The sequence below is a fragment of the Tamandua tetradactyla genome, chromosome 21 (genome assembly GCF_023851605.1).
Source record: "Tamandua tetradactyla isolate mTamTet1 chromosome 21, mTamTet1.pri, whole genome shotgun sequence".
Classification (NCBI taxonomy): Eukaryota; Metazoa; Chordata; class Mammalia; order Pilosa; family Myrmecophagidae; genus Tamandua; species Tamandua tetradactyla.
Window position 1 is genome coordinate 34,270,358 of NC_135347.1, and position 27,992 is coordinate 34,298,349.

At 39.6% G+C, this 27,992-nt stretch overlaps 1 protein-coding gene across 2 annotated transcripts; it reads left to right on the plus strand.

The window, feature by feature from the left end:
- Positions 1 to 27,722, plus strand: ERAP1 (endoplasmic reticulum aminopeptidase 1). Of its 2 annotated transcripts, none has more exons than XM_077139088.1 (19): positions 1 to 345; positions 3,282 to 3,986; positions 5,694 to 5,832; positions 8,560 to 8,694; positions 10,601 to 10,721; positions 11,523 to 11,677; positions 12,023 to 12,136; positions 13,328 to 13,459; positions 14,849 to 14,980; positions 15,115 to 15,186; positions 16,876 to 17,030; positions 17,996 to 18,075; positions 18,632 to 18,815; positions 20,168 to 20,324; positions 21,158 to 21,342; positions 22,307 to 22,468; positions 22,958 to 23,098; positions 23,634 to 23,715; positions 27,508 to 27,722. In XM_077139088.1, the coding sequence occupies exons 2-19, from the start codon at positions 3,460 to 3,462 to the stop codon at positions 27,661 to 27,663; spliced, it is 2,829 nt and encodes a 942-aa protein (XP_076995203.1). In that variant the 5' UTR covers positions 1 to 345; positions 3,282 to 3,459; the 3' UTR covers positions 27,664 to 27,722. The 2 variants fall into 2 exon arrangements, with proteins under 2 accessions (XP_076995203.1, XP_076995204.1); XM_077139089.1 differs by lacking the exon at positions 1 to 345 and adding an exon at positions 2,797 to 2,929.
- The last annotated feature ends 270 nt before the right edge of the window (positions 27,723 to 27,992 follow it).

Below are 27,992 nucleotides of genomic sequence, written 5' to 3' on the forward strand. Positions count from 1 at the left end.
GGCACTGTATCATCCTTGAGATACAGCCATGTTCTCTTTGGCCAATTCTTGTATTCAAACTCACAAAGCCTCTGATGCAAAGTCTTACCTGCAGCAGCTGTGGGCCTTGTTTTCAGCTCAGAACCAGTTGGCATTTTTAGATCTCCATCTGGGTTCTTGGAGAAAGCTTGGGAACTACCAGAGTCCTTGCATGCCTGGACCTGCCACCCCACCATCTACAGGCATGGAGCATGCCCAGAAAGCTGCTGCCATCAGAAATTCTGGCTGAAAGCAGGATACAAGTTCCATTCACTCTCTGGTTCTCCGATTTCATTCTCCCTCTACTCTGGGACTCGGCCTGAGGAGGTAGGGACAGGAACTCTTTACCATATTGGTATTTATTCTTTTCCAAATCACCCTACTTCTCCATGTCTGAGAAGCATCTTTTGGTTGGTTCCTAGACAAAAAACAAACAAAAAAACCTGTTTTCCCTGTTCATATCTCCTTTCTGCCTTACCTGGGTGATGCTTTTTGAACCGAAATTGTGCTGTCTCTACGGTTGACTGTCTCTTACCGTGTCTTTTCTGTGTCTTCTTGTGTCTTTTCTGTTTAGCCTCCAGATCCGTGGGGGTAATGGGAGGCAACTAGTTTTCACTGTGTGTTTGGGAACAGGACAGAATGGAAAGCGAGGGGTGGAAGAGAGCACACTGGTAATTTCCTCAATGTAGTCTCACATCACATGGGATTCCACAGTTAGGGTTAGTCAAGGATTATTTAGGAGACGCACTACCGTAACTTCTCAGTAAAATCTCTGTGAAGATGTTCTAAAAAAATTCTGATGCCATGCCCTCCTGACCGTAGATTCCAGTTTAATTGTGCTCGATAGGAGTCAGCTTCAGTCATTCTAAAAAGCTTCCTAAGTAATATTAATACACAGCCAGAATGGAGAAACCCTGAAATCTCATGAAGGGAGAATTCACGATCACTTTGAGGGGTCCGTGTTGAATCGCTGCTACTTTTCTCACCTGGGCTGAATGCCAAGGAGCCAGAAGAGCTTGGAGGACTAGGGACCAATTACCTGAGCCTGTTTGTTTGGTCTACAGGCAAATACCCAGGAGAGATTTTTAGGACACGTATTACCGGCTCCTCAACCTTCACATTGTTTTTATGTCTTATGGTCTTTGAAATAAAGTATAAAATGTGGTCCATGGCATGGCTCCCAAAGTGTTCTCAGTGGAAACGTGGAGCTGCTCCTCCTCCTTGCCTTGTGAGTTACTATCCATCAGTCCTCCAGAGGCCCCCTCGATGGATAAACCACCTGATTGTCCGGACAGCCCTATTTCTCCCTTTGTGCTTTGGCTCCTACTCTTGTTTGCCCCACCTGCAATGCTTTTAATGAAGCCTTCCCTTCATTTCCAAATCTGACCGTGTCCCACCATACTCTGATGCCATTCTTGCCAGGAAAACATGCTGTGGCATCACTCCCTCTCCTTGGGAATGTCATTCCATTCTCCCCCAGTCTCTGTGTTATGGTGTTTTCTATCCTGACAGATTTTGAAGTCCTTGAAGGTGGATCTGTGTCTTGTATATTGTTACATCCTGTGTAGTATTGAGCCTGCAGACGTGTATGTAGCAGGCATTTGACACGTAATGGTTGGATGATTGTAAAAGGGGATCCAAATGATTGAGACAGTTGATTCTCACTATTTACTGTAGTTATGTTCTCTAAGTCTCCGTGAATACTGAATTAATTAGCAAATACGGAACCTTTGCCCCTAGTTGAAATATAGGAATCAGTTCCTGGGAGCCTCTGATCACATTCCATCAACTGGTCAATACGTAGCTGCTTCATGTGTGTTTCTGTTCAAAGATACCTTATGCCTTTTGCTTCCTCCTAATATCTGCATACAGTTTCCTGGGAAGTTCTTTGTTTCACAGCCTTGTAGAGACTGCTCCATTTAAGCCGTCTCCATAGCATCATTGTCTTCAGAGTATTTTAGAGCAGCATTCGAACAGTCGCTGAATATAATTTTAGGTAAATTCAATTGTAAATTGAATGGGGGGGGGAGTAATCTGAATGCTTTAAAATAACTTGTTCATTAACATTGAACTCAGGCCAACAGCACTGTACCTGACACCTGAAAGAAGCTTATCTAAAACATGTACTTTCTCTGTAAGGCAAAGGACAGCCTTCTTGCACTTAGGAACACTGTACAGCATTTAGCACTATGCTTGGGGGCCATTTTAGACAGAAATCACCAAAGAAAAGCACAAACATGAGAAAACCGTGGCTCTAAATGTACCATGAAAAGGACACTCACTCACGTGGTGAGAGCTGAAACAAGAAGGCAGAGCCTGCTCTTGTCAACTTCAGGTGGAATCAGGCATGTGGGGCAGCTCAAAAGTTTCACCACTCTGCACGCGTTCACATGCTGACACATATCCCCCCTTGGCCCCACAAATGCTTGCATGTCCATGCAAGCGTATAAATATTGATTTTGAGGTTACAAATAAATTTTGTTGGAGAATTCACAAATATGGAATCCACACATAATGAGAATGTATGGTATATTTGTCACAAACTATTGGGAAAATCACCATAAATTCTTTAAGGCACTCCTGGCTTAGTAAATAATTCAATCAACTTGACAAAGACACTAGTGTTATTAACGATTACTGTTAGGGAATTTGCCCACCCTCCGCCCCCGTCAGCATCCAAGCCCAGCCCCCTCCCCGGCCCCCCCATGTTTCCTCTGTTTTAGGAATTCTCTTGGTGGGAAGCAAGAACTGTCTCCCACTGCACAACTGAAGCCCAGATTCTTGCTTTCTCTGCCTCCCACCTGGGAGTGGGGACACCTGACCTCTGCTAACACAGTTGGAGGCTTCTTCCTGGGACTCTGGAGTAGAAATAAGAAATACGAAAGAGCAGGGACAGTGGAGGACTCTGGTGGTGAGTGCAGTAGTGTCAGCTTTCATTCCTAGGGCAGAAGGGCTCCGAGGTCCAGTGTTGGTCGGAGGTGGTTGCCTGCTCCAGGGTTTTTATGTTGTAGATGCGCCTGCCCACCTTTGTGTGTCTGTCTAATGCATTTGGTTTCTCAGTGTCCTTGAAATTTTATGACTTATTTAGTGAGCTACTCAGGATCCTTTAATAATTCCTTTTCTCTCTAAACCAACCAAAGCTTGTTCTTTTGATTTCAACCAAGGGCTGATGCAGATCATTTAAACCTTGAAAGCCAAAGGTTGCTTTTTAGTACCTGTTAATGATTGTTGTTAACCACAGATTTCTTTCCTCTTTGAATCAGTAACACAGGGAAGACAACATTACCTTCAGGAAAAGACCTACTACCTATGGAAGTAATTCATCTATACCTATTACTCCTGGGCAGATAAATTCTGAAATTAATAACATTTTAATGACTCTTGCAAAAAAATTTTTGCTTTTAAACATTTGTGCCAGAAGGGGTTTTAAGCAAGAAGAAGATGGTATCTCTGTCCCTCAGATGGCCACTTGCAGCTGTGTCAGTTCTGCTTCACTCACTGTTGAGTCTCTTAACTGTGTCAACTCCTTCATGGTGTCAGAGCAGTGAGACTACCTCTCCAAAAGCCAGTGATGGGACACTGTTTCCTTGGAATAAAATCCGACTTCCTGAGCATGTCATCCCTGTTCACTATGATCTCTTGATCCACGCAAATCTCACCACTTTGACTTTTGGGGGAACCACCGAAATAGAAATTGCAGCCAGCCAGCCCACCAGAACCATTGTCCTGCACAGTCTTCACCTGCAAATAGCCAAGGCTACGCTCAGGAAAGGAGCTGGAGGGAGGCAGTCTGAGGAGCCGCTAAGGGTCCTGAAATACACGCCTCATGAGCAGATCGCACTGGTGGCTTCAGAGCCTCTCCTCGTTGGGCTCCCGTACACAGTTGCCATCGACTACACAGGCAATCTTTCTGAGAGTTTCCATGGATTTTATAAAAGCACCTACAGAACCAAGGAAGGAGAACTGAGGTAATTTTCTTCTTTTTTTAAGCTTCAAACAATTGCCCACACTGAATTTATTAATGTAGACGGAATACCTTTTTGTTGAACTCTGTCTTTGGTTTTGCTTTTGCCAAGTGGCAGAAATGGCCAATGTATCTTCCTCACTTTGTTTTAAAAATCTCATTTTTCTTCTTATTTTAATCAATTTCTCTTCCTCCACCTCATCGAAATAAATATGTATTTGTTAATTTAATTTATGATATAATAAATATTTTTAATTCTCTTGACAAACTAGGATAATTTTTGTTTTCCTCTCGGTTAAAACTTTTTTTTAGGGATTCCACCTGCTTTGCTTTGACTCTGTTCTTCAGGAGGTGACTCATTTGGAGATATTTCATGGTCAATTTTAAAATCAAATTTTATGTTATTAGATTATACTGACTTATTTTTCTTATTCCATATTATTTTCCTGAGGGGGAAAAATGTCAGATGGTACTCACAAGAATGAAGAAAAGTAAACTTTTCCCAACCATATCCCCCAGAGATAACCACTATTTTTCTTTTGGGGAAATGTTTTTTCAGGTTTCTCACTGTATATTCATACACATTATCTTATATAAATGCAATGGTTTTCTGTGTAACTTAGTATATTGGAGAGATACTTTATATGGATGACTAATGATATGCATCAACATTTTAATGACTTTATTATTCGATTTCATATTTGTGTATTGATTTATTTAATTAATACCCTACCTCTGGATGGCAATCAAGTTGTTTCTAACTTTTCAGTATCGGCAAAACACTTTGATGAACATCTTTGTAAATGTACCTTGCACATTTTACAAAATTATTTCTTTAGAATAAATGCTTAGGAGTAAATTGCTAAGGTAATAGGTCTACACGTTTTTAAAGTTTGATATCCCTTCCCACATTTCCTTACTCCTAACTCATACATTTATTGGCAATCTTTTTAGAACCAAAAGGCCAACAGAGAATATCTCCCTTTATTTTAGATTTCTTTGCTTATTAAGAAAGTTGAGCAGCTTTTGATATAGGTGTTGGCTATTTGTAGGTTCTTCTTTCGTAAATTGCCTGCTTATGGCCCCTTTCCACTTGTGTTTTTGGTTTTTCTCTTACTAATTTTTTCAGACCTCATCTTCCGTGGAGGCCATTAAAACCATCAGGGCTGCTGTAACAGAGCACCACGGACTAGTTGGCTTAACCAGCAGGAATTTATTGTTTCACAATTTTGGAGGTTAGAAGTCTAAAATCAAGGTGCCGTCAGGACCATGCTTTCTGTGAAGTCTATAGAATTCTACTGCCTTGTTTACAGGTTATGCTTGCCGACAATCATTATCTCTACCTCTGTCACGTTGCTGTCTCTCTGTCATCTGTCTCCTCCTGCCACATTTTCTCTACTCATAAAGAAGCCATTCTGATTCGATTTGGCCGCATCTTAATTAATAATATCTTCCAAAGTCCTACTTACAAATGAATTCACACCCACGGGAAAACAAAGCCCTTTGTCAAATATGGTTGTAGTTAATGTTTCCAGTTTCATATTTGTCTTTTAGCTTAGTTTGCAATAGCTTTTGTCATATAAAAGATTACTTTTAGTAATGAACTCCATCAATCTTATGGTAACTTTAGGAACTGTAAACAAAGCAAAGCAACTATTTTAGAGTCTCTGTGCTTCATGCTGTATTTTTATTTCATTTGCCATAATGTTAGGATACTTGCAGCAACGCAGTTTGAGCCGACTTCTGCTAGAATGGCCTTTCCCTGCTTTGATGAACCTGCCCTCAAAGCGAGTTTCTCAATCAGAATCAGAAGGGAGCCAAGGCACCTTGCCATCTCCAACATGCCATTGGTGAGTCAAACTCCTGTGTCTACAGAGGGAGAAGTTCCTGGCTTGCATGACGCATGTGCTGTTTGCATTCAGACCACCCCTTTTATTGTCTGAGAGATACTTGCTGACTTTTCTCGTTTGTTTCCGACCTGTGCTTTTGCTGCAGTCCACAACTGTTTGAAGTCAAGCAAAAAATCCTCCTGCCTCTCCCCTCCCCCCAAAAGAAAGCAAGATTCAGAGGGAAGCAGATGTGATTCAGTGTCATCAGTGTTGACAGGAGGGAAACTGAGTAAGGAATTCAGGTCAGGTTTAAATGATAGTGCCCCATGTTTGCATAGCCCTTCATGAAGCACTTTCACCCTCGTTTAAAAAGTTATATGAAGGAAAAAATTCAACAAATGGTGCTGTGATAATGAGATATTCACATGGAAAAAGAATGAAATTGGCCCCCACTGCACAGCACTCAAAAAAATTATATACTGTTTTAATCCTAAAAGGAGTTTAAGGAGAACATTTTTTCTAGTCAAGCCATACTTCTAGTATATAGTTATTTTCTATAATTTGTATATACTACTATTAACTACGAAATTTGCAAAACTACATATATGAACTGAGGCAGATGGGAAAAGAGAAGAGAAGTAGTCTTGCAGGATATTATGGTGCAGAAATCATGGAAAATAGCTTAGTTCCTCTAAGAGAAATCAGTATCCTCCTATTTCAAAGCAGATGTAGACAGTGTTCCCTCTGATTTTTAGACGTGGCAGGAGGCTGATCAGGCCGAATGAGTAAATGCCTTGGAGGTGACCACTCAATGAGGGTTGTCATCCCCTGATTCTGGTAGCTTAGAAATGTGCCGGCTGGGCTGTGAGTCTGCGGTTGTACATCAGCTCCTGGAAGCCCAGGCTGTGTTTGGAGAAGCTCACCATGGATGAGGCTCAGGTTGGACTAGGCTTTGCCAGAGTCCTGGAGAGTGTCCAGCGCCATCCCTGTGCCGACCAGGAAAACCAAGGGGCTGCGAGAGCCACAGATCAACCTCTAGTGCAGTGCTTCTCAGTTTTGAAAAATCTCCACCTCGCCCTTTGAATGCCTCATGATCCCTTCCTCAAACAAGATTCTGTCCCTTGTGAAAAGCACTCTTTGGCAAATCCCTACTAGGCACGAACTTTTGTTTTTTACCCCTAGTTTGCATATAAGAAAGAAACAGTTATGCTATTTTTTTCTGATATAAATTTGAGGTACAGAATAGATTTTTCAAATTATAGTTTCCTCTCCCTATATGACAGTATTGCTCCTTGGGACAGAAGCGAGTTCTCTAATGAGACAGTTACTGCTCCAGGAGAACCAGGACCGGAGTCTGGGTGGAGAGGAGGGAGAGACTGAAGGACTAAACAAGATTAGTGGAGAAATTTGCAGGCTTGTAGAGGGATGGTCAGAAGCCGCTGAGGTGTTTTAAGAAGCTGGAGTCTAAATCCATGGACATCTAGGACCTACATTTTAGGAGTGGGAAGTCTCTGTCCTCGCCCCTTGGACAGGAAAGCCCTTCCATTGGCAGAAATCTAATAGGAGTAGCTTGACCTCTTTGCGTAGATGAGCTGAAAGGAAGGAAAGTGAGGGCTGAAAGGAACTTTTTGGAGGCTGGGAAAGTCAGTATACCAGTGGAACATTGAAGCGGTTGGCCAATGGGCAGGAGCAAATTTGAATTCGTTGAATCAGCTTACTTTCCTAATAAGTAGCTGACATCAGCACAACTCCAGGAATGGATATTTTGGTTGGAAGTAGGTAGAGGCATTGAAAAAGAAGAGCTAATTTGGGACCCTTCTAGAATAAACTTGGGTAGGCCATCAGAGTCAGAATTTGAATGACCAAATGGTGACTAGCAGGCATCATACCTGGTGGCTGTAAGTTTTAAGAGGGAGGAGGGCACAGTACTAGAGATGAGAATGAGATTATGGGAAAAATGCCTTACACGGTTTTCCTCAGGCTAGTGCTGGCTGGTCCTTTCTCCAGTGTCCCTCCTCAGTGCTTTCTGTTTGCTAAGGTATTACATTTTTTCTTCTTTAGATGCAGACCTCTTAGACTGAATCTCCATCACCTGCCCCATCCTGCAAAGAGCTGCTCTCTGATTGCACTGATTCCATTGAAGCGAATCAGAATTTGGAGGCTATTTTTTGTAGGGTCAGGCCCAGGTGTGGGTAACTTTCAATTATACAGGAAAACAGAAGCTGTTTTTTTTAGGTTGTGTGCAGTTAGGTATTTTCCCAGTTTACAGCACAAACTAGACTTTGCATTTCTAGACAATTCTCAAACCTGTATTTCAAAGAAAAGTGGATTACAGTTTGGCAAAATCATCAATCCCGGTTTTGCTTTGTCCCATCCCCATTATCAATCCATGTATACCAAATGTGAGTCCACTTACAATCGTCTGGATTGTTTAAAAGAAATGGAATGGTGACAGTTGAACAACTCCGTTAAGATACTAAAAACCATTGAAAGGTACACTTTAAAATAGTGACTTTTGTGATGCAAATTATATCTCAATAATAGAAATTGAGAAGAATGGCTTAACCTTAATATCTAAATTATAACCATAGATATTGAATAGATAAGTTTTTAAATAATTAGGGAAATGTCATACCATATATTTTTCAATATTATGCCTGGAAAATAGGAAATTTCTCTTTATTATAAAGAGTTTTTGATGTATTGAATATTTGGATTATTTGATCATTTGGGTTATTCTGATTTTAGGTGAAATCCGTGGCTGTTGCGGAAGGTCTCATGGAAGACCATTTTGATGTTACTGTGAAGATGAGCACTTACCTGGTGGCCTTCATTATTTCAGATTTTGAGTCTGTCAGCAAGATGACCAAGAGCGGAGTCAAGGTGAACCTGGAGTTGTCACGCTGGTTGAGTAACTCATCCTGGTTTGCCTGGGAATGTCCCGCATTTAAAACTCAAATTCATACATCCTGGGAACCTGCCAGTCTCAGGCAAACTAGGATGATATACTGTCATGGATGCTCTTTTTCACAACACTACTCTCATGACAAAAAAGTGGAGAAAGGCTGGCTTGGTCTGGACCATAGACGCGGCTGAACTGCTAACTAGCTCTCTGACCTTGTTGAGCCTGCTTCTGACCTTGGACCTGCTCTCTCTGACCCTGGACCTGCTCTCTCTGACCTCAGGCCTGCTCTCTCTGACCTTGGGCCTGTTCTCTCTGACCTTGAACCTGCTTCTGACCTTGGACCTACTCTCTCTGACCCTGGGCCTGCTCTCTCTGACCTCGGGCCTGCTCTCTGGTGCTTCTTTAAAGTTTAGAAGTTAGGCTAGATCCCACAAAGGTTTCTAAGATTGCTTCTGACTGTAACATTCTGCAGTTTTTGAAGTGTATGTTACTGAATATCTGAGCAAGTGATTTCTGACCATGGGAATGAATGAAGATTGAGCAACCAGTTTGGAGTATTCAAAGGTTTTGGGGAAAGTATTTGGGCCAGGGAATACTGGAATACTCTTCAAAGAGCACTTGTCCCTTGTCTGGTGAACAATTTATACAACTGTACCTATACACCTATACAAAAGTACCTTGAATGCAGACATTTTGGGGGAGGGATGAGCATTTTATTTGAAAGTAACTTATATATTTGTGGTGCTTTTCATTGAGGCCTGGATAGTTGGGGTTCCTCTGCTGAGTTGTGTTTTACTCCTCTAGTGCTGAGGCCTCTTATTCTTATGGAAATATCTTTACTTATGTCGGGATTTGAAGGTAATGCCTGACACCCGAATGTAGGCACCAAGCTAAATTGGCAGTGAAGCCATCTGAAAAAACACCTGTTGTTTTGGGTACTTTTATGACTCTTTTATGAATGATTCTTATAATGTGTCACTTATACTAATATTTTTTAATCCTTTTATTTCTTTAAACACATTAAATATACATTTTTAAAAATATATCCTATGTCTGGTAATTGTCATATCTGAAGTCTTTGTGGATCTGATTCTGTAGTCTCCTGTTTCTGCTCGTTCTAACTCATGTCTTTTTTCCCTGTGTGTATTGTGAATTATTGTCTCTGAACTTATATTATTTAAGTGGAAGGTGAATTCTTCCGAAGAGAATTTGGGTTTGCTTCTTTAGGGTGACTGGGGGTATATACCAAACCAGGGACCACTTGTGAATAAATTATTAGGCTTCAGGTTTTTGGCTCACTCGGTTATTTTGAGTCTAGCTGCCAAACAGCATGAGGGCTAGTTTTTAGCTGCAATTCTCAAAGGAGATTGACCTTTGTTTTCTAAGCATATCCGAAGCTGCTTGGGGTATGAAGGGGATGGTTATTTCTAGTTACTTACTCTAAGGCTATGGTCCTTTGGGGTGCAACTTTGTGTGGGGGAGCTCCTCCTATGAGATTTTGCTTTCAATGCTATGAAAACCAAAGTTCAAGTCCACCTGCATTGGGCCAGTGCCCTCAGGGAAGAAGCTGGCTGCAGGACTCTGAGAGTCTTGCTGCCATTTCATTTTGGCCTTTAAATCTTCTTTCCTTTCTTTTTCCTTCTGCCACCTCATGAAACTATTTTAAAAGATTTTCTGTATATGTTATCCAGCATTTGTAATTGTGTTCATACAGGCAGTTGGTCAGATACAGTTAGCCTGACTACAGGAAATGAAACTCCCAATTTTATTCTTTAGTATTGGCAACATTATCACCGTGTGTGAGGCAGTTAATGTCAGTCTCCTTATCTTTGTGGAAGGGAGCCACTTCAGTGTTTGAATATCTTTCTGTTCCTTTCTCTTTAGGTTTCTGTATATGCTGAGCCAAACAAGATCAATCAAGCAGATTATGCACTGAATGCTGCTGTGACCCTTCTAGAATTTTATGAGGATTATTTCAGTATTCCATATCCATTACCCAAACAAGGTAGCTATTCTGCACAGATATTACAAATTAGGGCATGTGATAATCCCTGTCAGAGATTATATTCTTCATAATTGGTTTCTCCATGGTTATCTCAGCAGCTCCTCATGTCATAAAAACCCTCCGTAAATGCCAGGCATTGGGCTGATCTTTCTGAGCCTCCCTTCAGCCCTGAACTATACAGTAAGCTTTTACTGATTGTACAATCAGATCTCGATATCGTTCCTGAGGCACATAGGATGGGGACAATTTTTGCTTTCCAACTTTAAAGATAAACCCAGACTGGTGAGCAGGAGCTAAGACCAGTGGGCAGAGACTGGATTTTTTCAGTACTGGCGTATGCTTAGGAGGAACATAGAAAGTGCTCAATAAAATTGTCTTTTGTTTTTAGTGAATTAATAACCCAGCATTGAGGGAATCTATACTTTCTTACTTACATGAGCCCTTTAAAACTTGCGTGTTTGAGTATTTAGGTATATTTGGGTCAGTGGGATTCCATAATAGATTGTTGGGGCAATTGTCAAGGTTATTCGGTCCCCAAACTCCTTGAAAGTTAGAAATGGTGTCAGGAGGCCTGAGACCCAGTTGCTTCACACGGTAGCACAGTGACTGGTCGAGTCCCTGACCCCCTTTACCTCCACTGTGAAAGGGAAGTTTTGATTCTTCCTACCTAGAATTCATTGATTCTAAATTGGCCACTTAGCTTTCTTTTTGTTCCTGACACCCGTCTGCTTGGAGGGTTGTTGTGTTTGAGGACAGTGTCTCTTAGAGATGGATAATATATATTTTTGCTTCCTTTCCGAGATCTTGCTGCTATTCCTGACTTTCAGTCTGGTGCTATGGAAAACTGGGGGCTGACAACGTACAGAGAATCTCTTCTGTTGTTTGATGCTGAGAAGTCTTCTGCATCAAGTAAACTTGGCATCACAATGACAGTGTCCCACGAACTTGCCCACCAGGTATGGAAGTTCAATCGCACTTCCTAAAAGGAGTGTTAAATTATATTTATATTGCTTTTATGAGACATATGAGGCTACTCAAATATTGTATAGGTAATTTTTAATTTGTTTCTCATAGGAATAAGTATTTCTTGAAGGAAGTAGGTTTCATATTTTATAATGCATGCATACGGGTTTTTCTTTAACCCGGACATAGTAATAGTTCTGTAAATGTCGGTTAGCATTCATAAACTGACTTTAGACATCTCAAATCTGTTTCCTTCGGAATGTCTTATGTTTATGGTTGTGTAGATAATCCAAACCCATAAAAATGTGTAAATAATCCGAGTAATGTTTTCCTTTCAGTGGTTTGGGAACCTGGTCACCATGGAATGGTGGAATGATCTTTGGCTAAATGAAGGATTTGCCAAGTTTATGGAGTATGTGTCTGTCAGTGTGACTCATCCAGAACTGAAAGTTGTAAGAAGTATTTATTTTTTTACATCATAGGTTAAAATGTTGTTTTATTTAATGTTGCTGGAAAATATTTACTAATCTTTGATTATAAAGTTCTTTGAAAGTTTTAATTATCTTCCTTGGGAGTCTAGATATGAATCATGTTTCAGAAGTGCTAATGAACTTTTGAGATATATCACAAAGACTTATTTCCATACTGGGTTATAAATCTGTGCTTGTTTTGAAATTAAGTATTACATTTTGTCCTCCCTGAAGACCAAAGAAATGGAGATAATGACTGTCTGCTTCATGTCATTTCCCCAACTCATTGCAGAGGATTAGGTTACTCACTGCAGAAGAATTAGGTACAGATTTACTATCTCAGTAGGAACCTACATGCCAGAGCAAATGAATTATGCTTGAATAACTGCACATTTGATTGCCTATGAGCCTAGACTCAAGGGCCACGAATTTAATACTTTGGAAAAGCTACATGTTTGTTTAAAAATCCTGTATTTAGCTTGTGAAGATCACATGTTGCAAAAGTAAAAGGAAACTTGTACATAAAAACAATGCTTTAGTATGAAAATCATTTTCATTTGTGCATATTCATTTCCTGTTTTCTTCTTGTATACATTATTTATTTATAGGTCTGATTATAATGCAAATATTTTTATTATACTAAAATGGTTCATAAATATTTCCCTATGTTTCCACATAATCTTCAATAATACAACTAATTTATGGGTGTATATTGTTCTAGTGTATGAATGTGCCCCAATAAATCAGACTTTAGCTGGGACTTGCTCTCCTCCATTTTTTCTTTCACTACGTGAATTTAAAACTTAATTGTTCACTTTCAGATAGCATAGATGATGACTGGAAATGTTGAAATCACTGTGAATTGTTTTGTTTGTCTGTGATATTTCACTTGTAGGCATACTGGTTTTGTTTTTAAGTTGATATGAAACTTTCTTTATTCCAAAGTGGTAAGTATTTAAGAAGAACAAAATCTAAAATGTTCACCTAAAATCATTGTTTCTTGGATGCTCTTTAGAAAATAGTAATCTTATTTTATAAATTCTAGAAACGTGGGATGGATTGGCCCAGAAAGTTGAAGTATAAACCTATTATGCCACATCAAACCTTCATTCTTTCCTATTTTTTGTCCAGAGCAAAATCATAGGTGATGTTTTCTTTTTTCTGTTGCAATAGGAAGAATATTTTTTTGGCAAATGTTTTAACGCAATGGAAGTAGATGCATTAAATTCCTCACACCCTGTGTCTACATCTGTGGAGAATCCTGCTCAGATTCAGGAGATGTTTGATGAGGTTTCTTATGAAAAGGTATAAATCAATTATGAATATAATTCAGATGCTAAGCTTATAAATACTGAGGTGAAATTGTGGGCTGGATTTTCTGAGGTAAGGGGCAACCCAGGTTGAGTGTCTTTGTTATGACCCATGCTGGCTGGGGTTAACTCTTTTGGGCCTAACTTGCTGTATGGCTCATAACCCTAAAGATTGTTATGGTCAGTTAACCATTTACTCTGTCATAAATTGAAAATTCATGGCCTGAAGAAACTCTGACTTTTATTCATCATCCAACAACTAGGCATTGAGCATCAACTTTGTATCAGGAAAAAAATTCCTGCCCATGTGAAGTTTATCTTTGTTTCTTCATATATGGTTTATATTGTTGAATTTTAAAGTATGGTCCTGCAATTTGTATTTAATAACAGAGTTGGAAATTATTGCCAACATTTGATACCTGGGAGATTTTATATAAAAATACAGATCTCTGGCCTCTGTTGGGAAAAAGATTCTGGGCACACTGGCCTCTATTTCTCTTGGCAGCATTGACTGGAATTAAGCATGACTCCTTCTTTATAAGATCAAAGTTCCACTTTTCCAATTCCCCTGCCACCCTTGATCATTTCTATTTCTTCTCACTGAGATTGGGAATGCATTGCCATTAATCATGCTACTTTTCTATAGAAAACAGAAAACTAAAATATTTCTTGCTCCCATATCCATCAAAAGTACAGGGGAAAAAAATAAAGAAAGGAGAAGAGATTCCCTACCCTTGCACTACTTCCCTCATTTATATTACCTGTCTGGCCGCAGTAGGCATTTGAGTTCATAACCCATGGCCTATGGTAATGGGAGTGGAGGGAAAAGAACTCTTTAACAGGAACGCAGAGTATCTGGGAATCCTCAGAGACTTTTCTCATTATTCTTCCTGCCTCCTCAGCCCTCTGTGCTCAAGGCTGCCTGGGCTTCTTGGGCTTATTCACTGTTCTTTAGCTACCTCTGCTTCAGCTCTGCTGCTCCATCGCTTGTTGAACTCTCTCACCTCTTCCCCACGCCGGCCCAGCAGTGGGAGGGCCAGGTGGTCTAAGGTCAGATGTTCATTCTGCATCTTTGTCTGCTCACCTGTGAGTAATGGGAGCTGACAACTGAAGTGAATTTGCCCCAAAGGGAGGCTTGATTACTGATGAAAAATAAGCGGACTATAAAGTGTCAACAATCATATCTGACAGCTCAAAAAAAATTTTTTTTCTTTGCTTAGATAGATCCAGGTTTAACCCATTTGCTCTAATCAGTTCAGAAATCACCACGCCTTTAAAATGTTCCTGTAGTTGCATTTTTAATTAGTTATTCCAAAATAAAATGTTTAAGGTTGATTAGATGGTGGCAAACTATAGATAACAATGATTTATATTATCTTTGCAGGGAGCTTGTATTCTGAATATGCTCAGGGATTATCTAGGTGCAGATGCATTTAAAAGTGGTATCATACAGTACCTCCAGAAGTATAGTTATAAAAACACAAAAAATGAGGACCTGTGGAACAGTATGGCAAGTGTGAGTATGTTTTTGTGTATCTCTGCAAGTGGATTTGACAGGCTTATCATTTTTTCCATCACATCCTTCTAAGAAGAAGAGTCATGAGTGTTTTCTATGGAAATAAGAGTGATGTGCTTATTTTTGGTTTTTAGATTTGTCCTACAGATGACGCACAAAACATGGATGGATTTTGCTTTAGAGGCCAGCGTTCATCCTCATCCTCTGTAAGTTTCCATATCCATACATGTTACTCCTAAGCACACTATTTTATTCCATACTCTTTGAAGTTAACTCCATGGCAGTCTTCTTAGGCCCTTGATTCTATCACTCTTTCCTGATAAGACTGCATTTAAGCTATACCAAAGGGACAGTATTTTGCATTTTTTTTCTTAAAAATTACCTCAACAGCCTTCTTTGGTAACATTTCTCTCTTTTCTCTCTGATACTGATTTCTTCAGCTTCATCCTCTGTACAGCAGTTAAAGTGTGCTATGCATCTGTGGTGCTTGGGTCTGCGTTCTAACAGCAGGATATGTCGGTCGTTTCCATACCTCTGTTCTTGTGAATACACAAATAATGGCCTCGAATGTTCTTGAGCACTTACTATATGTCAGGCACATGCTAAGCATTTATGTGCATTATCTCCTTTTTTCTTCCCAACACGCCTTTGAGTGAAGTACTATAATTACCCCTATTCATGTTAAATGGGGAATATTCAATCCAAAGGCCTATGGTTACTAAACTGCAGAGCCAGAATTTGAACTTAGATCTAATGCCAAAGAAGCCCATGTTTTTAACTGCTAAGCTATGAAGTTATTTGTAATATCTGAGTCACAAAACAGTCTGAGGCTCTGCTTATCTGTCCTTGGGGAGTGAGTCCATAGGCAGCTGAGGGTGAGGCTGGAGGTTCAACAAAGTTTTTTCTACCATATTTTTATTTTCTTGCCTTTTTTTGTTTTTAGAGAATGTTTTATTTGGTGATTTCTAGATGTTTCCGTAGCCTTTTACTAGCTCTTAAGTGTTTTCTTAAAAGCTTTTTATTATCAAAAACATATTCTCTTTCGAATTCACCATTGTGAATGCCCAGACTCTCGAATGAACATTTTTTCCCACCTGCTTGTCTGAGAGCAAATGTAATTACGTGGGTTCAAACTCTGGCCACTCTCCCTTCTGTACCTCCATTCATTCATTCACATGCCTGCTGTGTGCCAGAGGCAAGGAGAACCCAGGGTATGCCCAGCAGAATGAGATATGGTACTTGCCTTCCAGTAGTGGAAGGAACTGAATTAGTCAGGATTCTCTAGCGAAATAGAACTAATGGGAGAGATCTGTGAATATAAGATTTATAAATTGTCTCATGCAACCATGGGAATGGAAGAGTCCAAAATCTGCAGGGCAGGCTGTGAAGCTGGTGGCTCTGATGAAGGGTCTGGACAAACGCCACAGGAGAGGCTCACTGGCGGAAGAAGCAGTGAAAAGTCTCTCTTCTTCCTTAATCAGTCATCTGATTAGACTGTCTCATTATGGGAGACACACCTTACTTGAGCGCAGATGTAATCAGCCACAGCTTCAATCAGCCGACTGATGATTTAATACACCAGCCTTCCAGTTTATCAGCCAGCCACGAACTATCCTTGCAGCAATGGTCAGGCCAGTGCTTGCTTGACCAGACAGCTGGTCAGCACCACCTGGCCAAGTTGATCTCAGAACCTGACCATCACAAGAATGAAAAATAAACAGACCAGCTCAGTACAGTCAGTGCTCTGTAGAGGTGCTGTGGCTGGGGGCAGCGGGGCGAGGGGCCATTTGCAGACGTTTCTCACTGGCAGTGGCCCTTGGAATTAAAGGGAGTCCTTTTTTCCTTAGAGTTGGGCCAACATGGTTGATGCCTGTGCCTTTTTGTGTCCAACGCAGCACTGGCACCAGGAAGGCCTTGATGTGAAAACCATGATGAACAGCTGGACGCTGCAGAAGGGGTTTCCCCTGATAACCATCACGCTGCGGGGAAAGAACGTACACATGAAGCAGGAACACTACATGAAGGGATCTGACAGCGCCCCGGGAACTGGGTAATGTTGATAAAGTAGAACTCACTTTGTTGCCTAAGTCACACCTGCCTTTAGGATGGATTTTCATTTTTGAAATAGTGTCCTTACTGCTCTCACTAAAATATTTCAAATGGATCTCCACATCTTGTGATCCTTCCCCGAGGGCTGAAGATAGCATTCATCTTCAGCTGACCTCAGGTGAGCTGATGGCGTATGACTGCTTTAACATTCTCATATTTTGTAGTTTGATAGGATGGTAATTTCTGATTACTGGTTTGAAATCAATTTTGGTCTGAGCACTTGTTTCTGAGAGACAGTGGTAGTCTGGCGTTTGTGTTGGAGCTAAAGACGTAAAAATTTAGGTGAATTTTGGAGATTCTGAGAGGCCTGGTCTGTGGAAGTCTGTGTTAGATCCTGAGACCTATTTGTCAGCTTACTGCTACAAAAGGGCATCACTGGAAACAAGTTGCTGTAACTCAATTAACCCCAGGTGGAAGCTAATTATAAAAAAATTGTAATTTTGAAATCTTTTCAGACTTATGGAGAAGTTGCAAGAATAGTACAAAGAATTCCTTCAATTGGGGTTTACTGATGTTTCCTTGTGAGAAGAGCCAGGTTATGCATCATTGGCAAGAATTCTATGGAAGTGATGATGTGTCTTCAGTATATGATTTGCATCATTATTTGTGGTCACTATTTTAAGCTAGGCCCTCTGATGCCTCAGCCAATCACTGTCAAGGTTTTCAAGGCCCCCTTTAGGCCAGATTCCTTGGTTTACTCAAGGGATCCAAGAAGAATCAACAGTGCCAGAGCTGGCATTCCCCACAGAACTGGAAAACAGGTTGGCTACATTTTGAGCTCTTGGCTCTAGCAGTTTGGGTACCCAGCCTGTCAAATTAGCTGGGGCCTAGCATATAATAGGCAATTTAATAGCTGCTTGTTGAACTGAATCCACAAATGAACAAGCCTTCTTTCCTTTCTTTTAGGTACCTGTGGCATGTTCCACTGACATTTATAACCAGCAAATCAGACGCAATCCAAAGATTTTTGTTGAAGACAAAAACAGGTGATTTATTACAGAAATAATTAGTCTCATTCAAAGAGGAACTGTGGAAATTTGTAGTATTTCATTACTAAGTGTCTTTTGCTATTTTTCTTGGTTAAAACGAAAAGAATTAGATCAATCTTTATCTTAAGCAAATCTTTGGTTTTCAGTTTCTAGCGAAGAACAAGGCATTGAAAAAATACTGCCAGGTTGCAAAAAAGAAGGCCAGCATCTTTGCCAGATACAGATTAAAATAGTTGAGTTATATAATGCTGAAAAGGTGGGATAAATAGTGAAAATTCCCTATTACTTTAACATTGCTAGGTTATATCATATGCATGGCCTGAGCTGGGGCTGTGCTCCTTTCATAGATCTATAAATCTGAAGATTATTGTCTAAAGCCAGTGTTGGCTTTTGTATATTGGGTTGCTATTTTCTGGTTTCTAAAAGAAATAATGGATGACTTCAGCTTGTTCACTGTTAAACTCTTCTTTAGTTTCGTTGTCCAGTCCCCATCAGAAAAGCTTTCATCAGTCAAGAGAGGAAATGGAACTATGATTTATTTTATTTGCTATAGATGTGCTCATCCTCCCAGAAGAGGTGGAATGGATCAAGTTTAATGTGGGAATGAATGGCTATTACATTGTGCATTACGAGGAAGATGGATGGGATTCTCTGACCGGCCTTTTAAAAGGAACACACACAGCAATCAGCAGTAATGATCGGGCGAGTCTCATTAACAATGCATTTCAGCTTGTCAGGTAATACAAGCTGCTCGGGCTTGGTTTATTTCTGAAAGCAGCTGTTACCGTTCAAATTCTTCATCTCTACTAGATGAGAGGGATTGATTGATTGCTAATAAGAAGTTGAAGGGTGTTTGCTCCTAAGTTCTTCTAACAATCCAAATGCTTTTAGCGTTATGATTAACTTTCTACATGTGGCTGCTAAGTAACTTGAAGGAAAGAATCCATATTTTAATCTTTCTTATTAATACTCAAATCAGACCGAGGCAAAAGTGTAGAAAACCAGACCAGCAAACTGGTGAAGCCCCTTGCTGTGACCCTAGAGCTTAATCCTGCAGCTTTGTCTGGTCTTGTTTCCAGAGATCATGTTTCTCCCTTGCCAGGCTCTGACAGTCTTGAACCTTCTTGGGAGACCAAGACCAGGTCCCAGATGTTTGCTTTATTTCTCTTTCTTTCCCCTGAGTTGGATCCCAGAACTTCACAGTATCTTCATGGAATACAACTCATAAAAGATGGTCTTATCAAATGTCCTTCAAGTGGTTGAGTGAGCACTGTCCAATTTTTTGCTCCATGAGAATAGTCCTTAAGGAATTGGTCCCCAAGTCTAAAATTCTAAGTTCTTCCATGTTTAGACACAACTGAGGCCCTAAAGGAAACCGTCTGGATGGGAAAGGGTATATTCCACATTCCTCGGCCCTGACCAGTGAGTTCTTCCTTCTGGTCTTCTACGTTATCTCCACATTGGGCCTCCCAAGGTGAAAAAAAGATAGTGGAGGAGAAAGTTGGGAGCTGTTTATCCATTCCTTTCTTTCTAAAAAAATTCTCTTCTGAAGTATATTTCTGCTTAAGTCTCAGAGCAATTTTGTGTTTATTTATATAGTCTATACCACACCACTGAGGCTTTATCACCAATTTTCAATAATGAATGGTTCGTATCTATTTTTTTTTTTTTTTTGGTTCGTATCTATTTTCAGTTTCTTTTTGAAATGGAAAAGATGTGGTTATTCTAGGAGTGCATATTTTTGAACTGAATGATAGTCTCTTTGATCAGGGTTCCCGAAGGATCTTTGAAATCCCCTTCATTCTCTAGAAGTTCACACAAAACCCAGTATTTCCTAGAGGGACAGGCAACAACTGACATAATTCCATTTTGTCTTAACTACAAATTAGCCTGATTCTATTATTTGAGAAACTTCCTCTACCAGTGTTTTGCTATGTGTGACAGTGAAGATACTAACATAAAGGTCATTATGAAGGATATTTATCTCTGATTGGATGTTTTGCTGGAAGATTGTTAAAATATATTTTGAAGCAAAAAGTTGATTTCCTGGATTGTCTTTTAAACGGCTAACCCTGTGTCTCTTGGTCAGCATTGGAAAGCTATCCATCGAAAAAGCCATGGATTTAGCCCTATACTTGAAACATGAAACTGAAATTATGCCCGTTTTCCAAGGTTTGAATGAGTTGATACCTATGTATAAATTAATGGAGAAAAGAGATATGAATGAAGTGGAAACACAATTCAAGGTAAAAGCTTGAAATCAAATTAGTTGTATTTCAGCTGTTAGCTTTTGTGTGTGTAGGGAAAAAATATTTTTGCCATTGTATATGTACTGCTTATATATATGTTAAGGAAAATAAATTAGCCTGACTCTATTACTTAAGAAACTTCCTCTACCAAAATTAATTCAGAACTCGGATTGATTAACAAAATTTTGGTGTTATTTTGGCACTAAAAATAGGCATGGCACTGTTAGATTTTGCACTTAATTTTCATGGATTCATGATTCCCTGCCTTGCTCAAATCCTTGATTTCCTCTTACTTTAGTATTATGATGGTTGATATTAAGAATTTTCTGGTCCTCAAGTACTTGAGGAAGAGCCACAAAAATGTTATTTTGGGCAAAATGTCATGAAGTCCTGTTGTATAATCTGCTTTCAAAATGTAGTCATATGAATTGTCTCTTTTAGTTTGCTTTAAAAGTGGCAGCTCATCCTGATTTTCCATAGATAAGGATATCTTTAGAAAAGGTTATGTAAAATATTAAAACCAGTCATCATTATTTCTTATATTCGACCTCTTTTATGAATTAAACATAAACAGAACTATGCAGTTTTAACCATCAGACTTGAATTAAGCTTTAAAAAATAGCCTCCAGGGTGCACGGGTGTTTCAGTGGTTAGAACGCCTGCCTTCCATGCAGAGGACCCGGGTTCGATTCCCGGACCATGCACCCCTGCACCCAAAAAAAAAAAAAAAAGCCTCCATCTCCTGAAGACCTCTTAACTTATATAAGCCTGAAATTACATAGGCCCGAACCATGACACATGTTCTTTCCCCTCCTGTGCAATGCTCTCAGGCCTTCCTCCTCAGGCTGCTGGGAAACCTCATTGACAAGCAGACCTGGACAGACCATGGCTCTGTCTCAGAACGGATGCTGCGAAGTCAGCTCCTCCACCTTGCCTGTGTGCACAAGTACCAGCCGTGCGTGCAGAGGGCCGAAGACTATTTTAGGAAGTGGACGGAATCCAATGGGAATCTGAGGTCTGTCCTTAACGAATAACCAATCTATTGATGGAAAGCTTGTCTTTTCTGTTTTCATCATTGGCGTTAAAAGTTCGGGACAGGGGCGGGCCGCGGTGGCTCAGCGGGCAAAGTGCTTGCCTGCTATGCCGGAGGACCTCGGTTCGATTCCCGGCCCCAGCCCATGTAACGAAAACGGAGAAACAAAATACAATAAAACAAGAAAATGTTTAAAAGATGTTTCCCTTTCTTCCTCTCTTCCTTCCTTCTATCCTTCCTTCCTTCTCTCTGTCTTTCCTTTAAAAAAAAAAAAAAAAAGTTCGGGACAAAATAAACATAGACAAGGCTCCCCTGCTATTCAATTTTAGAAAAAACTTTGCTTTTTAAGATTTATCTATGTATCTCTGACTTTCTGTTCTTCAACAAATGCTAGGAAGGAACTAATGTGCACAGTAGTCAAATATATATATTATATATATATATATATATATATAATAATGTGATTAGAAGAATTCTCATTTTATACAGCATTATTCTCATCTTATCAGAATGGAGTGGCCAAAGCAGCCTGGGAGTGGCAACAGTACATCCTAGAGTAGCTTCTTCGGTTCTCCAAAGTTCCCAGTGGGGGTTCGTAGTGATTGATGACATTGTGCAAACAACGCTGGGTCTAGATATGCCTGTTGCCACATTTCGGTCCTTTTATATTTGGAGCTTAAATTCCAGCCAGGAAACCTTTACATCAAGAACCTAACTTATGGAGCAGCATTTAAAATACGTTAGATTTGTAGGTATTTATGAGTGGCATTTCATAAATGTCTCCTTCATAAAATGTAATTGAGGGAAGGAAGCGATTTTCATTTATACTTCCAGGCATGCCTCTCTAATCATGGGGCCAGTGCATTCGTTCAGAACTGGCCGCCATTATGCATCTAAACACTCTTGCTGCATCGCAGACTCCCACCGGGTGTGTTACTTTCCACAGCTTACCCAGCGACGTGACATTGGCAGTGTTTGTTGTGGGGGCCCAGAACAGCAAAGGCTGGGATTTTCTTTATAGTAAATATCAGTCGTCTTTGTCAAGTACTGAAAAACACCGAATTGAATTTGCCCTCTGTGCAAGTCGAAATAAGGAAAAGCTTCAGTGGTGAGTAATTCATTCATGTGCATGTGGCGAAGGGAAATTAAATTAGATGAGATCATTCCGGCATCTGTTTTCTATTCTTTTGGCCAGGATTTAACTATTCTGTTAGGTAAAATGTATGCTCGTGGGCACACATTTAGTGATATGGCAAAGAACTGGGGAGAGATGGGTGTTAGGAAAAATAAAGGTTTCTATATTTGAGCATCTTTAAAGCCATAATTATACTTAGAAATATTTATTGGAGCTACCCTTCTCAGCTATTTTGAGCAAATGAGGGGCTATTTGAGAACAGGTGCTGTGGATGCTGTATAAATGTTAGTTTTTATTATTATCTAACAATAGAGGGTTTATCAAGGCTCTAGTTACCAATTTACCATTTTGGTCTTTATTATGGGCAGACTTTATTTTCTTTCACAGGAATTTTTATTGCAGTCAATTCATACCTTTTCAATCACCTGTTCTTACTAACATTTCTTCTCTTAATCATTCTAGGCTATTAGATCTCAGTTTTAAGGGAGATGTAATAAAAACTCAGGAGTTTCCAAGTATTATTACATTCATTGGCAGAAACCCAGTGGGATATCCATTAGCCTGGGAGTTTCTAAGGGAAAATTGGAATAAGCTTATACAAAAGTAAGTAGTGCCAAAAATTGTGCTGTGACTTGATAAGTTCTTTAACTTCGCTGTGTTTTGGTTTTGTTGTTTGTAAAACAATAGTAGTCTAAAGGGATTTTTTTTGACTGAAGGTAGGAAATAGAAGTACTTTCAAATATCTTAGAAAATATAAAATTCTAATTCAATGCTAATTAGTAAATCTGGAAAGTAATATTTTCCATTCCATCTGGAATATTTCCTTCCCATGCCCATGTACATGTAGCCTTCCTCCTGTCACAGCTCAGTCTGTGTCTTCCATTATTACTTTTATTTGTTTATATCTGTCTTTCTCTAGCTCTTGTAGCCCTTATCACATCTATCATATTCTTTTGGATACTTAATTTTTTATTCTGCTATTTTTTATGTCTTCACTTTTACAACTAGATCTTAATCTATGGGGGGTTGGATTTTAGTTTTTAGTTTTTAGTTAAATGCTGTAACATATATGAGAAACTTGGAAATATATGTTGGATGAGTTAATATTTCAATACATTTCAATAATTACCATTTCTAGGTTTGGACTTGGCTCCGCTTCTGTAGCTCACATGGTGATGGGAACAACAAATCAGTTTTCCACAAGAGCACGGCTTGAAGAGGTAAACAGATATACATACATTTTTTTCTTTTAAAAATGTTGAGTGGCAATTGGCTAATAAATGTGGGGTAGACAAAGTATTTTAAGGGTGTAAGGAGTTAGAAATGGATTTTGTCATTTAGAAATTATATTGGCTATTATGGTTTTAAGCAAAAATCAGTTGGAAATATACTAGTGAAAACCAAGCCTTTCCCAAGCCCTTTAAGAGATCTCAGCTTTGCCATTATAAAAACTTTCGACTTAAAGTAACATTAGAAATTTAGTCCCTATTTTAGGATGTTAAGAGTGAATTGGAGTAACCCATACCAAACTCTGAAAATCTGTTCTGCAACTAATTGTGGTGTTGTGGAATTTATAGCTTTTTTGTATATAGTTACTTTTCACAAAAAAAGAAAAAAAGAAGGAAAAAAGTCGATTGTGATGATAAAAAAATATTGAAGCCTTCTAGCCTCCTATATTCTGGAGCAGGTAAAAGGAAACATCTGAGAGGATTGTATGGTAGGCCATGACAAACTCTGGGATCTGTTCTGTAACTAATTGTTAAAGAGGGCTTTGAAAACTATTAATTTTTTCTTTGTTTGCTTTGTATATATATTATGCTATACAATAAAAAAACGTTTAAAAAAAAAAAGTGAACTGAAGTGATTGCCTAGCTGTCGTGAAGGTCTGGAGTGTAGGTCAGGTCTCCTCTGCCAAAGTTGTTGGATTTCCTGCTGTTTATTATACATGCATCTAGTTCAGAAAGAACTTCAGGTGGCATAAGATCTCTGTTTAATAGAGATGTTAAAATAAAGAACAAAAACCCAAATAAGGGACAGGAGGAGATACTTGTACTAGGGGCTTACACTGAGGAAATTATTGCAGTTGTACACTAAATTTATCATAGAGTTTCCTACCAGTCAAGGGAAAATAAGAAAACAGTAGGAGTTATTCTCTTCACCTGGTGAAAAGGAGACAGGAAACTTACACATTTTCCCAAAAGGCAGTCTTTTCTCTCGGTCCTAAATTCTGAGGAGTGATGTGTGGGTCATTTTGTGTTGTGGTATCACCTCTATGAAACTGTTTCACAGAGTAGAAGTGTGAGACTTTTTTACATGATTTTAAAAATATGTTCTGTTTAGATAAAATAAAAGCCAATTATCTTTTTTTCCCAAGTCTTACATTTTTAAGGAAAAGCTCCATATAGCTATGCAGTGATCTAACTTGATGTCGGGAGAGGACTTTCAAAATGCCGAGGAGTGGATTGTCGTGTCTTTTAGCTTTTCACCAGTTTTCGGTAGCCTCGTCCAGGCTTGCAAAATTAACTTGCACAGAGTAATTCAAACTCAAACTTAGGGAGGACTAGAGCTGAGGTACGCCATATGACGAGTGAAAGGGCTGTCCCCTGGCTTTGGAATCTGATCTATAATCGCAAGATATTTATTTCATTCATTCATTTTTTCATTCATTCATTCATTCAGTTTCATGAATTTATTACATTCCTACTATATGCCAGCATAGTTTTAGATTCTGGGGCTCTACCAATGAACAGAGCAGAAAAAGCCCCTGCTCTCATGAAGCTTAATTTCTAGTGAGAGGAAGCAGAAAATTACAAAGAAATCAACTTATGTCCGGTAAGGCAAGGAGAAGAAAGGTGGGGTTATGGTGCTATGTTCTATGGTATAATCAGGAAATATTTAAGCAGATACAGAAGGATGTGCTGCTGTTAGGGGGACAGGGAGAGTGTTCTAGGCAGAGGATGTGCTGGGTGCAAAGATCCTGAGGCAGGGCATGGAAATTAGAGAGCCTGAGATACTGTCTTAATGGAAAGCATCCCTCTGACATTTAAGCTGTGGATGCAATCTGGTCCTGCCTTCCCCTCCCTGGCACTCCATCCCCAGCAAATATCATACCCCACGGTTTCTTTTCTTTCCAGAAGTATATTTATAGTGATTAACAGTTCAGTGCTTCTCTTCCCAGGTAGACTGTAAGCGCCATGAGGACAGGAATCTCACCTGATTCATTGCCTCCTCCTCAGTGCCATGTCTAGTAAATAAGGCAGAGGGATGAATAGGTGCCAGAGTAAATATCCATGAGTAAATGGTTGAAGTGGAGTTCCTGAGACATGCCAGGATTTGGGCTCTGCCTCTCCACACATTACCTTCCTCCTCACCACCACTCTGCAACATAGGGAGCACACTCATTATACAGACAAGAAACTGAGCCCCAGACAAGTTAAGTCATTTACTCAGCATCAAACTAGTAGGGTAAACCTGTTTTTCTATCACTATATCATTTGCACGATACATATTGCACAGAAAATGTTCTCCGGGAGGCAGGTTTTAATCACACAACAGCTGAGTTGCTGCATTGCCAAGGGAGAGAAAGATGCCGGAGAAAACTTTGGGTAGTGAAAAATGTAAGGGCAAGGGCTACCAGCTGGCTTTCTATAGCTCTGGAAGGACTGACACTCTTTTTAGTGGTATTATCATGATGGGCCCCTCCGGGATGAGATAATCTGATCCATTAGTAAAATCATCAGTGCGATTTGACTGCTGATTTTGAAATGAATGTGAATTAATCTTGAGTTCTCAGAGTATGAAGGAGCAGGTTGAGCTACAACTTAAGGACAACAGCGAAAGGAGTGTGTGTTTTTCAGGTTGCTGTACAGCAGGAGGGCAGGCCTTCAGCCCAGTGAAAAGTTGTGCTGAGATGAAATTTTGAAACAACCCCACATCATTTAAGATTGGTATCTGATCTGCCAAAAGCCTGTTCTTAACCCCCTATAATTTCCAAAGTTATGGCATTATGACATGGAGTTTTAAGGAATTAGCTGCCTGGAATGCATGTGAATACATAATACCTCTTGGGCTAGAATTGTTTCCTGTCTAAAAAATCAAAAAATGGATGGATTAATGCTGTGAACATTTATTTGAAAAGGTTAAGAACCCTTGAAAGTGAAACCGAGTAGTACAATGGCCAATGCTGTGGTCAAGTCTGCTTGTTCCTCATGTGAGCTTAAGGGGTTAGGATGCCTGAAGATGAAACAAGAGCAAAGATATTCTGAGGAGAGAGAGATAGCCAAGAGCCTCTTATCTCTTAAAACCATGGGGAACTTTATATGAAGTCTATCTTGAGGGAACAATACATGAATTGTGGATTAGGATAAAAAACTTGGCAAGGTTTGGTGTCTTACCACCATAACTTGCTAAGAACCCCATTCCCAGCAGTGTTTCTATAATAACACACAAGGCCAGTCCCGCAGAGAAGGGCTGTACTTATGTGGTTGAAACTGTTTTGCTTGGCAAAGAAGAACCTCTGCACATTCTCCTTTTTTTTAGATATCATGTTTTAAAAAATTAAGTTTGCATCTGTGTGTATGTAACAGCACACATTAAATAGATACACTCAATTAAACCTTAATTATAAAATGGCACACACTGACGTCTTTTAAGAGTCTGGTAACTGTGAATAAATAAAAGAGCTGCAGAGAAAAAAAATGCAAAACCTGACATCTTGAGACATGAGCTCATTTCATATAGCTGACGTTTATATGTACATAATCACATCCAGACACCTGGGGCTGCCTTCTATATAGAATTATTTATTTACTTATTTATCTGGTGCATGGTCCAGGAATTGAACACGGGTCTCCCGCATGAAAGGCGGGCATTCTAACCACTGAACTACCCGTATATAGAATTCTGATAAATGCTGGAATTTTGGGTTTGGTTTTCTTTTAAATAGCCTGAGGTTACATTTGTTTAATTGTAATAAAGTGAATTTTTAAAAGCATATATTTTTTCCTCATAAGGTAAAAGGATTCTTCAGTTCTTTGAAAGAAGATGGCTCTCAGCTCCGTTGTGTCCAACAGACAATTGAAACCATTGAGGAAAATATACGTTGGATGGATAAGAATTTTGATAAAATCAGAGCGTGGTTACAAAATGAAAACCTCGGACTGCTGTAACCATTAATTTCTTGCCAGGTTCCTGTGATCTGTAATCACTAAAATTTTGTTGAATGTGATCATTTTCGAATTTGAGATGGCCGGCTATGGCCGTCTGACGTCTAGCTGAAAATAACTTCTTTTTCCTTCAACTCTTTGTTTGACTACTGCTATGAAAAGATCAGCTGTTAGTGTTTTCATGAATGGGTTATTGCTGCCATGCGTTTACTTATAGATTTGCCCTACAATGTATATACACCTAAGAGGTGGAGTCCTGTTCTAGTTTGCTAGCTGTGGGAATGCAACACACCAGAGATGGATTGGCTTTTAATAAAAAGGGATTTTTGTTA

Excerpts from the sequence above, each read along its gene's own strand:
- ERAP1 (XM_077139088.1), top strand. The coding sequence starts at position 3,460 with ATGGTATCTCTGTCCCTCAGATGGCCACTTGCAGCTGTGTCAGTTCTG. Across the intron at positions 3,987-5,693 it reads ACCAAGGAAGGAGAACTGAG|GATACTTGCAGCAACGCAGT; the intron begins GTAATTTTCTTC and ends CCATAATGTTAG. Across the intron at positions 5,833-8,559 it reads CCATCTCCAACATGCCATTG|GTGAAATCCGTGGCTGTTGC; the intron begins GTGAGTCAAACT and ends TTCTGATTTTAG.